The sequence below is a fragment of the Canis lupus genome, chromosome 31 (assembly GCF_003254725.2).
Source record: "Canis lupus dingo isolate Sandy chromosome 31, ASM325472v2, whole genome shotgun sequence".
NCBI lineage: Eukaryota > Metazoa > Chordata > Mammalia > Carnivora > Canidae > Canis > Canis lupus.
The window spans coordinates 9,823,776-9,837,971 of NC_064273.1; the positions used below are offsets into that span (position 1 = coordinate 9,823,776).

The 14,196-nt window shown below is 35.8% G+C and overlaps 1 protein-coding gene and 1 long non-coding RNA gene across 16 annotated transcripts in view; one reads left to right on the plus strand and one right to left on the minus strand.

The window, feature by feature from the left end:
- The window catches only part of ROBO2 (roundabout guidance receptor 2), a 1,648,622-nt gene that overhangs the window by 23,505 nt on the left and 1,610,921 nt on the right, over positions 1-14,196 (minus strand). For all 14 annotated transcript variants that reach the window (XM_049104693.1, XM_049104697.1, XM_049104695.1 and 11 more), the window contains 2 exons: positions 7,876-8,136; positions 3,336-3,541 (listed from right to left, as the gene is read on the minus strand). In XM_049104693.1, the coding sequence (XP_048960650.1) occupies positions 3,336-3,541; positions 7,876-8,136 (467 nt within the window). The remainder of the gene's footprint in view (positions 1-3,335; positions 3,542-7,875; positions 8,137-14,196) is intronic.
- Positions 5,964-14,196, plus strand: part of LOC118352992 (uncharacterized) — a 28,219-nt gene continuing 19,986 nt past the window's right edge. For both annotated transcript variants that reach the window (XR_004811083.2, XR_007407625.1), the window contains exons 1-2: positions 5,964-7,137; positions 7,926-8,086. This is a non-coding gene — a long non-coding RNA (uncharacterized LOC118352992). The remainder of the gene's footprint in view (positions 7,138-7,925; positions 8,087-14,196) is intronic.

Consider the following 14,196-nt stretch of genomic DNA (forward strand, 5'->3'; position numbering starts at 1 on the left):
GTGTTGAAGCCCTCACCCCTACGTGTGGGGCATTTGGAAGGTAATTAGGGTTTAGACGGGGCCATGAATGTGGGTTCATCTATAAGGGATAAATGCCCTTATAGAAAGAGACTATGGGCTCCTGGATGGCTCAGTGGATTAAGCGTCTGCCTTTAGCTCAGGTCTAACCCTAGGGTCCTGGGATCAAGCCCCAGGTCAGGCTCACTGCTCAGCAGGGAGCCTGCTTCTCCATCTCCCTCTGCTATTCCCCCTGCTTGTACTCTCTGGTTCATTCTCTCTCTCTCTCTCCCTGTCAAATAAATAAATAAAATCTTAAATAGGAAAAAGAGACCAGAGAACTTGCTGTCTCTGCCATGTGAGAACACAGCACAAAGATGGCTGTCTGCTAGCTAGGAAAGAGGAACTCACCAGGAACCATATCTGGCACCTTGATCTTGGACTTCCTAGCTTCCAGAACTGCCAGCAATAAATGCTTGTTGTTTAACCCACCCGATCTACTGCCTTTTGTTATAGCAGTCCAACCAGGCTAAGGCATGAGATTATGGGATATGGAACCACAGATATTTCTCTCTCTTCTTGCTTTTCCATTCATGAACCATTATTTCAAAATTGAAGATGTCTATCACAAATGACTTGATTGTTTTGAAAGTATTTGGAATTAATATAATTATTTCTTTATGAAGATGGGTTCTGTACTATGGTTAGCTGCTGATATTACTTAATGTGGTTAAGTGTTGGAATGTAATATATCCAAGTAAAATCCTGAATAATTGTATACACAGGCTTATTAGCTCATCTCTGTGTTATCATTGGACTATCATTCTGGTTGGTTTTAGAGTTTCAGGAAATGGAATAGGACTGTTTGTTCCATTTAATAAAAATGGTTATTAGTTTCATGAAAATGAAAATCTCTACCAGATGATTTAGGTGAAAGTAATGCTTGACTTCCTTGTACACACAAATTTAGAACCCTGAGTAATTTACAGTAAGATCAGAATCCTCTCTGTGGGTATTTACCATCTTAAAAACATAAAAAGCCAATGGAAACAGTGTCTGTTTTATGGCCCACCTCGTTTAGCACCATTAAACTAGTTAAGTGTCTGAATAAAACATACACATGTTAGGACAAAATTCATTAGTATGTTCATTTATATAACATTTGGTCTGGACATATATTCACCTTAGAGCCATCTCCACGTATGTGTACATGTATGCATGTGTGTGCGCACACACACTCTAAAACACTTAAAATCCTATTTACACTCATACACCTGCACACACACATACACATACAAACCTCTGCATTCACTTACATGCAGATATAATCACAAACACTATCTATACTCTCTCACACACATCTATATACTAACACTTCCTACACACACATGCTTTTTTGAGAAAATATATTTACTTTTAAAAATTTATATTTACTTACATTATACTTATGTACTAGAAAACAAATTAAATCTTTGATCATACTTTCCCCACAAAGTCATTGTATAGCCAAAAATTTTTTTTAAAAATTAAAAATAAAGAAGAGAGTAAAGAGTTTTTTTCTTTGGCTACTTTCTATAGGATACAAGTTCTTTCTCTGAGAAGATGTATTATTCATAGGGTAAATTCATCATGTAATATATACCCAAACACCCTCAGGTTTTTATATATGGTAGTAATTAAGCAGTGAATTCAAGGAGGAAAACAGACTGTTTTCTTAGCAATAAAAGCTTCATGTGGAATGAACAGTATACTCACTACAAGGAGAAAGGGAGACTGGTTTTAACCACATTCACATTAAATAGCCTAACACGCTACTAACAGGTGAGCATGTAAAAGTGCGAAATGGCAGTCTCTTGATTTATAGATATATTTATCATCTTTGACATTATAATATTTAATAAAAAACTACATAGGCTATAGCTGCCCTTTTTTTGTGTGTTATTATTACAATTCTTACTGCATTCCTAATGGAAAAGAGTTCAGTATCATTAGTGAGATATGCAAAAATATGCAGAATTTTACCCTGAAGGAGATTATGCTACAAATTCAGGCAAAGGGGCTTAACATAATAGTGCACTAATAAGTTAGATCTCTACATTCAAAGATTTAAACTTTTGCTCTGCTACCTTCAGTTGAATCTGGATTTCAAATCACAGCAGTATATCTGCAGTTCTTAAATCTCAATTAGCCTGGCAAGCAGCCCCCAGGTAAGAAGCAAAACTGAAAGTGGGCTCATGCATCACACATTGTGTTACTCAGTAAGGCATACAGAGGAAACCTAAAGTTCCTTATCCTTCTCCATCACTGTCATAAAGAAGTTTCCATGAGTGTTGGCTGAACTCAAATACATAGGGCAAAATCTGTGCAAGTTGGGAGCATTGGAGTACAAATGAATTAGAAAGGACTGTGGTAAATGCCTCCTGGGATGAAGATGATATCATCAAAATAAATACAGAAATGGGTGATTTTTCTGAGAAGATTCAATGCCATGCAAAGGCAAGACCTTCATTTGTGGTAGTCCTGTCTTTATAATCATATAGGAGACATTTGTATATGTGTGTCAGCGAATAGATACCTACTTGAATAGAAAGATAACATTAGGACATATCTCTAAAGTCATTGTGTACACATTGGGATTCAAGTTTTTTCAACAAAATTGGATAAATTAAATCCTTGAAAATAGGTTGCAGTCCTGGGATCACCCTAGGAGAGAAGCAACTGGAACCTTTCAGTTGGTGAACAAAGCCAGAGGATGCTGAAGGAGCAAACCGCAAAAATAACCATATTTCTTGGAAGACGAACAATTATTGAATCCGATGATATGAAATGTGTAAATGCATGGCTTATCTCACTATACATTTTCTCCACTCTAAAAATAATACCTTGTGCAACCTCAGAGAGGCTCATTCTGAAGACTTGCTTACTCTCATCAGTGAATGATTTTACAGAGTGAAATATCGAGAAGCGTTTTAAGATTGCATTGACTTTGTATATTGCTCCTGATATACAAAACATATCATTTCTAAAAGTCAAGTTTTTTTTTTATGTAATAGACTTGGTTCCCCAGTAGAGTGAACTTTTCATGAAAGCCTTGGATATAATTGAGTTTTCTTTCATGTCTTTAAAGCTTTTTAAAATTCATGAATTTTCTTATCATTTTTGCAGCAAAGCAAAAGTATTTCCAAATCCTTTTTGAATTTTGTGTTTAATATTAACATATTTAAAATGTTATAGAAATAGCTGGAGTGGAATAAATCTTACATAAGAAAGTATTTGATTTTTGATGCATTTTAATGTTATAAATAGGTCAGTTATTCCTATTAAATCAGTTCTGTTACCTGTCACAGAGCTGTCTAGATTGTCCATACTGGATCCGGGTGTCTGCTCTAGTGCTCTCAGGGGTCTGGGGATTTCTAAAGCTTCCTCCTCATCATCAGCGTCATCATCTGGAACATCTGTTTCCAAATCGGAAATCAAGGCTCCGGACATGTAACCTAATGGTGGAACCGGGGGCTGTGGAGGTTGATTATTGCTTTGAATGTGCCTAGAATTCAAATGGGGAGAAAAAGGGAATTCATTAACATCCTACAAAATTAGAATGAAACAGCATGTTACGGTGACTAATTTTGTCTTCTTGCTTTCTATTAACTAATTTTGGAGCTTACAGTGCTTTTCTACATTTCAGCAGAGATAATGGGCTATGTATACATGACTAGTCAAAACAACAATATAGCCTCTTAAATTTCTTCCATTGGTATTTATGGGGTAATATATGGAGAAAAAAATACAGACCCAGCATTTTTGCATAAATAAATCATCCAAAGGAGAATGTATTTGCCACATATAACTGTTTAAAGCTTTTTTTGGTCCCCCCAAAACATAGTAATTTTGTTTTCAGTTTAGTGTCAAAATTCTACTCAGCCTGTATAGTCCATGTAACCTGCTGGCCATTATGAAGAAAAGATGTCACATGAAAGGTTAATACCAATAACTCTTCTTACAGCCAGGCGCAAGTTGCCTGCCCTACAAGGCATTCTTCCTACACGTCCTGCATGAATCAGGCTAAGTCGTTGTTTCTACTTTAACCCAGTTTAAAGTAGGATTGGCTACTTTGTGTTCTAGCTACTTATTTGTGCCTCTGTTTTACCCACCAAAGTCTAAAATGCCTCAAATTAGAAAAAGTTCATCTCAGCACTCTGTGTTTAGAACATTGGGTGTGCTAAACACATCCTTTGCAATGCATGTGTAACTTGTGAAGTAGACAGAATTTGCATCATCACCTTTGTCTTTTATTAAAGTGAAGTTCAAACCTAAGTGACTTGTTTCAAATGAGATGGCTAGAAAAATGCAGACCTGAACACTGGGGTTGTTGAATCACTTTGTGACTACTTAAGAATTTCTTCTAATTATAAACGCCACGATACATATGAAAATCATTGTTATCTGTTGTTGTCATTAAGAAGTGAATACACCACATGTCTTAAAACATTGTCTTTTTTTTTTTTTTTTTTTTTGCCTTGATACAAAGTACTTAAAAGACATAGGCTATTTAAGGCACATATATGTCAGGTATTATGCATTTTTACCCTAGGTTTTAAAATTAAAGATACAAGATGATTTTTAATACTTGCATTTTTGGGGAAAATATTTACTTCTTCCAGAATTTAACAGTGCTCTCCCAACGCCATTCTTAAACTGCCAACCAACTCCAATGTTAACAACATTCTAAATTTTTCAAAGTTAAAAATAAAAAAACGGCAGCTCCCGTGGCTCAGCGGTTTAGCACCACATTCAGCCCAGGGCATAGTCATAGAGACCTGGGATTGAGTCCCACATCGGGCTCCCTGCATGGAGCCTGCTTCTCCCTCTGCCTGTGTCTCTGCCTCTCTCTGTCTGTGTCTCTCATGAATAAATAAATAAAATCTAAAAGAATAAAAATTAAAAATAAAAATAAAAAAGCAAACCCAAACCCTAAAATGTCACGTTTTTAACTTAACAGATCAAGAATCTGAGCTCCTAAGTCTTTATCTGGCACTCATTATAGCTCCTTCATGCAAAAATCAGGAAGTCTCTAAACTATTGGTACAGAAAATCTTGAATGTTGATGATGACATCTTGCTGCAAATGTTGCCTCAAATTTTGTTTGTGAATCAAGGATGGACTAAGTCAAGTCATGAGCAAGAGAATATAAGATAATATTTATATACATTATTCATTCTTCTCTAATGGTGTGCACCTAAGAAACCAACATTCTAGTTCTACATCATTGCTGACACCTCTTGAATGGAACAGATATACAGTCAGGTATAAAATGTCCTCCTTGAGTTCAGCAGAAGTAGGAGATAAACTGAAATAAGAAGAGGGTGTAAAATATTTATAAATCTCTTGTAGTGAGAAGCATTGTGCTATGTACTACATGGGTCAATATGAAAAGAATCTCTGAAGGTGGAGCCTGGAAATGATAATCTTTTAAATGTTCCTCCAGTGATGTTGAAGGGCAAGATCCTGTGCGAATACACACAAGCTCATAACTTTTACAAAGGGCGTCACTAATGAATCTCTGGAGGATTGTTGCAACTGAACAGAAACATACTCAGCGAAAGAAACAGGGTTTGCCCTATGGGTACCTGGAGCAAGCGGAGAACTTGTTTGTGCACTCATTTAGCAAATATCTATGCAACACTCACTAAGGGAAGTGCTCTTCCAACAGTGGAAAGACAGTGGTGAACAATTCAGGTGAAAACCCAGGCCCTTAGACACTGGACGAGGTCCTATATAAAAGCAAACCCATTTCACTGTTTTTTTTTTTTTTTTAATTGTAATGTTAAGTAATCTTTACACGCAACATGAGGCTGGAACTCACAACCTCAAGATTAGGAGTCACATGCTTTACCAACTGAGTCACACAGAGCTCATTTAATTCTCACAAAAACTGTGATGCGTAATAAAGAATTTGATCTTGCCCCAAAGAGAAGTTAGGCTTTTGCCATGTGTTCCAGGGACGTAACCTCTCTCTAAGTTCTAGAATGTCCTATTTGATAGAAGTTTCTTTGTTTACCTGGAGACCATAGACTTCTCCAGAAAGTCTAACAAAGTGATTTGTGGGAGGGGCTTTCAGCTTGCCTTCGGGAAGGGTGAGAGACTGAGGTCAGCCATGCAGATAGCCAACCATGTCTATGTGACGAAGCTGCAAGAAAGACCATGAAACTCAATGTTCCTATGAACTTCCCTGATTGGCAATACTCCATGCATATTGTCATATGTTGTTGCTGGGAAAGCATTGCTGGAGAGGACTACTGGAAGTTCTAGCTTTGGAACCTTCCTGGACTCTGCCTGTGCATCTCTTCTCTTGGCAGATTTTAATCTTTATCTTTTCAATACAACAAACCATAACTTTCAGTATAATGGTATCCAGTGAGTTCTATGGATCCTTTTCTATGAATTCTTGAAGCCGAGGGTGGTCTTGGATACTGTGTTCTCACAGAGTGTATAAGCTAATTGGTATCAGCATCCTCGTTTTACAAATGGGGGATGGAAGCACAGAGATGTTAAGGGAGTTGCTCATTGTCATACAACCAGTACCAGTGGTTCCAACCTCAACTGCCCTCAGTCAAATGGGGGTTGTACTTATGTATCAATGTATTTTAAAGTTATCCCAGTGATTCCAAAGTACAGGCAAATTTGAGGACACCTGAGCTGGAAACTGTGCCTTAGATGATTAAAGTACACGGCTGCGTTAGTTGACTTTGAGGAAATCCTTTGGCTCTTAAAGCAGTGGGCTTCGACCCAAATAGCAGTATTTTATGGAGCAGCCTGAGGCAAAATAATACTGTTTAACAGTAGATTTTCTTTGGCCCTTGAAAAAGACAACTTATGATTGAGAAAAAAAGGTTTAAAGACCTCTGGTTCCAAGAAAAGAACCTATCTTCGTAATAAGCTTTAAACAATAAGCCTGATTTTATTATCTCTTTGTATATTTTGCTATATTTTTAAAATAAATAGTGCATTAACACTGAGAATGAGATTTACCTCATTATCAACTATCCCAGTAACTAAAACTATCAAAAAAAAAAAGCAAATGCTATCTCATAAAAATTTAACTTCAAACACATCATGGAAATCAACAGAAGATAATCAGAGGTATGTCAATTGAGATTTCGTTTTCAAGAGTCAGACTTACACGTCACTGTTTGGGAAAAGAGAGAACACGTGGGGGAAAAAATGACTACAAAATTGTGAGAGCTCATCCCATTTGTATTCTTTCTATGCTTACACAGGACACCTAAGTAGATTGCTGTCTATACCTTAGGAAAGTGTGTGGATTGGTTAGAAAAAAGGAATTTGGGATTTCTAATTTATTCTTGGTTTTATTTTTTAATGCATTTACTAATACTGCTGGGTTTTTTTCTGTCTCATTTAATTCAGCTCAAAGGTCTTTTAATAACTGACACTGACCATATGTGATTTGCAGAAGCATATATTTACATATTCACGACCACATACAGGATTAATCACAGGCACTCTGAAGAATCTAGAAGTTTTTTTATTATGGCATTGGAAGTGAGTTCAAGGATAAGCTAATTGAAGCTAAACTGTAAATTAGAAAAAATTCTGGTGTAGCCAAAAGCAGTTTAGCCTGAAATTCAGCAAATCTGAATTCTTGCTCCGGTTTCCTCTTTAACCAGTTATGTGACTTTGATCAAATTATTTAACATGTCCTTAGCCAATTTCTTTATCTGGATGATTAATGAGTTGCACAAAAGCATTTCTAACAGCTGTATGGCTCTATGAGAACTTCTTGTGAATTTATCGTAAAAGAGTATTTCCCCTATCCCTGTGCCGAAGGCATGGGTCCTCTGACCTAATGAAACTATTTACCATGTTTGCTTCGCTATATCAAACTGATAGGCTCTTGTCAACTCATCCAGGTGAGCTTGCAGCATGGGTTGCATCTCTTCCCGTGGGGATGGAGTAAGAGTTGCAGTGGACTGCTGTCCGAAGGAAATAGCAGGAGAAGAAGCCACGCCTCGGACAGGAGGTGTTGGGACACGATCATCATCTTCTTCCAGTTCATCTTCCATACCCTGGTGTAAGTATGTTTGTACCGGTAATGGCGGGCACCAGCTATCACTGTCATACCTGAAATTAAATGAGAAAGAAAAAAAGCATATTGACACATACACTCATACACATGCGTACAATTACACTGGCAATACGTAACAACCACAACGGTAACAGCAGCACCTAAAATGTTCTCTGTTTATTTTGTCCTGATTTCAATTTGTTGGTGCTACCACAGTACATCCTCTGGCTGTTACCTTAATTTCTAATCATAATTACATCTGCTTTCTCAATATCTCAACTTATTCTTGGAAGATCTTATTAGCTAATTGTTACCCCATAGTTACAAAAGGCAATAACTTCCCAACAAAGTTACTCACGTGGAAAATCCAAATTGCCAATTAAGGACAATTAATGAATTAATTTAGTGCTTGTAGATTTAACTACTTTCTTCTGCTGTTCGACCTTGTATACCAAACAGACTATGCCAGTATGGATCGTCAGAGAAATGTCTGAGAATTTTACTTACTCTCATTCTAGATCTATGCCAACCGTTCAGTCCATATGACATGTCAATCATTAAGATTTTGTGCTACAAAATGTATTCAATGGCCCTTTGATACTTTTAATTCTCTAATTTTCTCAGTGGAGATTTATGTTTTCCTATATCTTGACATCTAAAATCTATAAAACAAAAGTTCAAAAGCTAGCCTGAAGAAGCTTATATTAAAAAGAAAAATAATATTTTATTAAAACAGTTTGTTTTTAAGGACTCTGGTCAGGGAATATAGAAAATTAATTCAAAGTTTTCATTGTGACGCATCAGTGGCATTTCTGTTTATACCTTCTCTATATACTATTATTTTCATAAATCAAAAAGATCCTAGTGTACTTTTAAAAGGAGGCTTAAGAATAGGATAAACAATATTTTTTAATGTAATTGTCCTATAGATTCCACTTCTTAAGTATCTACTGAATCTCCTCCTTCATCTCTACTTCCATAATCACATATAAGAATTGTTCTGATGTGAACTAGCCTAGCCCATTAGCTTTCCTAGTCTCTTGGGACATCATCTTCACCTCTTCTATCCTATCTTCCATACAGGCAATGGGATTATATATTCTAAAGTCCTCATCCACATCACACCTGTGCTTTGAATTATTCAGTGATTATCACTAATAAAAGAAAAAGTTCAAATTCTTTAGCAGGGCCTAAAAGACCTTTCCCCATCTGACTGACCTGTCTTTCTAGCTTAACTGCACACACTATTTTCCCAGTATCAGTCTACTGTGTATTTTCTCTAAACTCTGGGTCTCTAATTACTATCCTCACATCATCTGCCTGTGAGCTTTTTGTCTTCCCTCAGGTTCAGTTCAAATGCCATTAGTTTTGTGAGGTGTTCTCAGCCTCGGCCATATGGAATTGATTACAACTCCAAAATACTTATATTATGGTACTCCCCATACTATACTGGTATTGTTTCTGTTTCTCCTACTGTCCTGTGAGATCTCTAAACTCAAGAACTTAGTACTTCTCAACTTTGCATTTCCAGCACCAAATGTAGTACCCAGGATATAGAAGATTTTCATTAAAGAAACTAAAAATTGAATAACTACTACTAATATATATTACAAGTGTTTTTGTATATATATAATACACTCAAGTGTGTGTGTATGTATATATATATATATATATATATATATATATATATATATATATATCTCCCTTACAAATGCTAACTTGTAAATGTCCAGATGATTCTTGAATATTTTTACTCAAGTACCTTTACTTATCATGCTTAAAACTGAATTTATTTCAAAACCTACATACAGATGTTTGCAGCAGCTTTATTCATAATTGCCAAAACTGGGAAGCAACTAAGAAGTACTTCAGTAGGTGAATGGATAAATAAACTGTGACAAAATTCACTCATTGGCCAAATTCTAAGCTTCTCCAGATAATGGAATATTTTTCAGTGCTAAAAATAAATAAAACATTAAGCTATGAAAGGAATTGGTGGAAACTTAAATGCACATTACTAAATGAAAAAGGCCAGTGTGCAGTGGCTACATATTATATAATTCCAAGTATATGACATTCTGAAAAAGGCAAGACTATGGAGACAGTACAAAGATCAGAGGTTGCCAGAAGTTAAAGGAAGGGAGGGATGAATAGGGAGAGCATGGGGGATTTTTATGACAAACTGCTCTCCATGATATTATAATGGTAGATATATGTTATTATACATTTGTCCAAGCACACAGAATGTACAACACCAAGAGTGAATCCTAGTGTAAAGCATGGACTTTGGGTGATACTGCTGTATCAATGTAGGTCATCAATTTAACTGTGTATCACTTTAGTGGGAAAGTAGATAGTGGCAGAGGCTCTGCATGTGTGGGGGCAGGGAGTTTATGGGAAATCTCTGTACTTTTTGCTCAGTTTTTTAGTGAACCTAAAACTGATCTAAAAAATAAAATCTATTTTTAAAAAATCCTTAAGTTGATCATCCATTGATTCGAGAACCATTTGTCAGGAAACGGCATCTATTTACAGAGCATGCAGACTGATCCAGTGAGGCAGACTGGTATCAAGCAAATAATCAACAATAGCAGGTACTACAGGAATAGGGAGAAGGCAAGCTGAAACTAGTTTGGGGGTAGGGCAAGTCTATGGTCTATGCTAACTATAGGAAAGGGGGATATTCTCTGTAACACATCTGGGGGCTCAGAGAAAGAGAAAAGATAATAGTATTTGAAGAGCTCAAATAGTTTCATAACTGGTAAGAGATGGCAAATAAAGAGTACTTGCCATAGATGAGGAAGGGCAGGATGTGCCAGGTCACACAGGGCCTCATCAGCCCTGAGGAGGACTGGAAGTGATGGATAGTCACTGAAAGGCTTTTGTTTTGTTTTACGGGGAATAGTATCATCTTTAGCTGTTTGCTTTCCCTCTCTTGTTGAGGTTACCTGAATAATCTACCTCAGTGAGCTGTCTTCTGAAGAGCTTGTTTCAGAAGATCCATACACTCTGATAGGAGTATCTCTTCCAAAATGTCTTATACTGTAGTATAAACAGGCACACTTTAACATGCTACAGATAACAGTTTTTATATACTAGAAAACATGATTGGTGAAACTTGTTATTCCCATGAGTTAACTACGCAATTGCCAATCTGACCTGAAAAAATACATTGCTCCAAAATGATGCCATTTTGATCTGTTTTCTATGTTGGGGATCACAGTTAGATTTCATTTGGAGAAAAAAAATATATTGTGGGGGATTTATTGTATTTTTTTTACTTTTTCATTTAAATTCAATTTGCCAACATATAATATAACACCCAGTGCTCATCCTACCAAATGCCCTCCTTAGTGCCCATCACCGTCACCCCCCTCCCACCGTCATCCCGTTCCCCAACCCTTCATTTGTTTCCCAGAGTTAGGAGTGTCTCCTGGTTTGTCTTCCTCTCTAATTTTCCCCTACTCAGTTTCCTTCCTTTCCCTTACAGTCCATTTCACTATTTCTTATATTCCACATATGAGTGAAACCATGTGATGATTATCCTTCTCCAATTGACCTATTTCTGTTGTGTACAAAGTTTGCAACCTATGGTTCCAGTTGGATTCAGTGCTTCCAGTTTTTCCCATCCACTAATCAATACCTCTTATAAACTGATCTATGAAAACATCATAATTGTTTGAATAAAACATTCACTTCCATTCATTCTATTCTGTCCACTAAATATGTCTAAGACTCAAACTACATTTTTAGATGTTTTTTTTTTCCAGTTTCTCAACATGAATCTTCTACTCCATATAAATTGGTTTGTTTTCTTCTTCTTCATCAACATCATCATCTTTTTTTTTTTTTTGTACTTTTCCATCATGGTCTATTATTTTAAAGTATTCAATTTACTTTGAATGAACTATAATCCTCCAATTTCACCTACCTTAATCTTACAAATCCTTCAAGCTACAGTCTATATCCCATGTCTTTTTTAAAGATTTCCCAGATGAGCCCAAATAGCACTAATATATTACTCTTCTGAACTTGCACATTTTTTGCACATTTACTTGCAAATTGATTATACACTATGTTATGCCATTTCCAATGTTGGTTTCTTTAGCTATTGTCTGATTTATTTCAGAATTTAACCTTTCACATGTTAATAGTATCTTTTCCTCAAGTGAATTCATGCTACATTAAAATTATGACATTGAATTACTCTTGTTTGGCCACACCTGACATAATACTTTAACAATGGTAGATGATAAGCCTATTTATTGATTTGAAATGAAAACACACAAACTGATTCATTAATAAGGATGCTTATGATTTGATGACATGGACAGAGGTAGACAGTATAATGCTAAGTGAAATAAGTTGGTCAGAGAAAGATAAATACCAAATGCTTTCACTCATACATGGAATTTAAGAAACAAAACAAATGAGCAAAGGAAAAAGAGAAAGAGAGAGAGAGAGAGAGAGAGAAACACTCTTAATTACAGAGAACAAACTAATGGTTACCAGAGGGATGGTAGGTGGGTGGACGGGTGAGATAGGTAATGGGGATTAAAGAGTGCACTTGTGATGAGCACTGGGTGATGTATGGAAGTGTTGAATTACTATATTGTACTTAAATTAATATAATACTGTATGTTAACTACACTGGAATTTAAAAGTAAAAAAAAGAATGCTTAGGTTTCTTTTCTTAACTTACTTATTCGACTTTAAATATTGTATTATAAAGTCAAACAAAAATATGTAAATGAATCCTAAAAAACAAAAACAAAAAACCCTACCCATTTTCAGTATGGAAGGGGAGTGCTATTATACTTCATCAATAATTATAATTAAATTTATTCCATAAAATAGCACATTTTCCCCCATAAACTACAGCATGTATCTCCTTTGCTTACAGGGCTTATTGCAAAGGATTTCCTACATTTGAATAAAGGAAGAACTTATGCATATATTTAATCTTTCAAAGGGAAGTAATTAATTATTCTCTATAATTTCCCCACTTCATAACTAGTAAACTATCCTTACTTCCAATAAGGGAACATGTACAAGGAATGGAACTATGTAGAGAACATAAGAGAAAGAAGAAATAATATTATATGCATCATATGTTAAGGTTATATAGAAAATATTCTAATTAGTTGTACAAACTCTTTTTTATTATTCCATATCATTAGGCAAAGGAGAGCCCAGATGCATAAATATTATTTCAAAAAATATACAAACACATTGCATAATATATTAAATGACTAAAAAAATATTCCAATAGCTATTCCACTTAGCTAGAATGGGTATTTATCATCACTTTTTCTGAGTGTTTTACAAAGATAATGTAGAACAAGAGTGAGCAAAATCCACCTATGCAGAACATAAGCAAAGCTGAGAGAAGTCTATTGGATTCATCTCAGTGGTTCATGCAATAAGTGGAAAACTGAGAGAGAGTGAATAAAAGTTAGACTGGGAGAAGGTTGTGAGAGAATAGATGAAATAAATTGGGACACAGAGCATATTGTATGGTGAGGAAGGCTGTTCCTCATCTCTGAAGTTTTCGTATCTGAATCCATTCAGAAGAACAAATACTAGGTTTCATGCAGTTTCTGAAGAAGGACAAGAAAGTAAGAGATGACTCTAAATGTTAAGAAAAGTGTAGCTCAGTTTTTAGCATTTCCTTCACATTTACAGACACATATCTTATGTGAGGGATGGAATTTCAACTTTTTCTGGTTTATTTTTTTAGATTTATTTATTTCTTTGTGTGGAGAGGGGCAAAAAGAGAAGGAGAGAGAATCTTAAGAAGACTCCATGCTGAGTAGAGGAGCCCAACTCGGAGCTTGATCTTAGGACCCTAGATCATGACCTTGAAATCATGACCCGAGCTGAAGCCAAGAGTTGAATGCTTAACTGACTTAGCCACTCAGGTGCCCTCAACTTTTTCTTGTAGTAACACAAAGAAGACTGCAAAAATGCTCCTGAGCCAACTAAAGGTCTTTTTTTGGTCAATAGTTCCCAGAAAAGCTTTTTTTTTTTTTTTTAACATATTATTGATGAAGTACGAGGCATCATATTAACTCTGTTCCCTGGTAAATAATGAGAAAGATGACAACAAATCAATG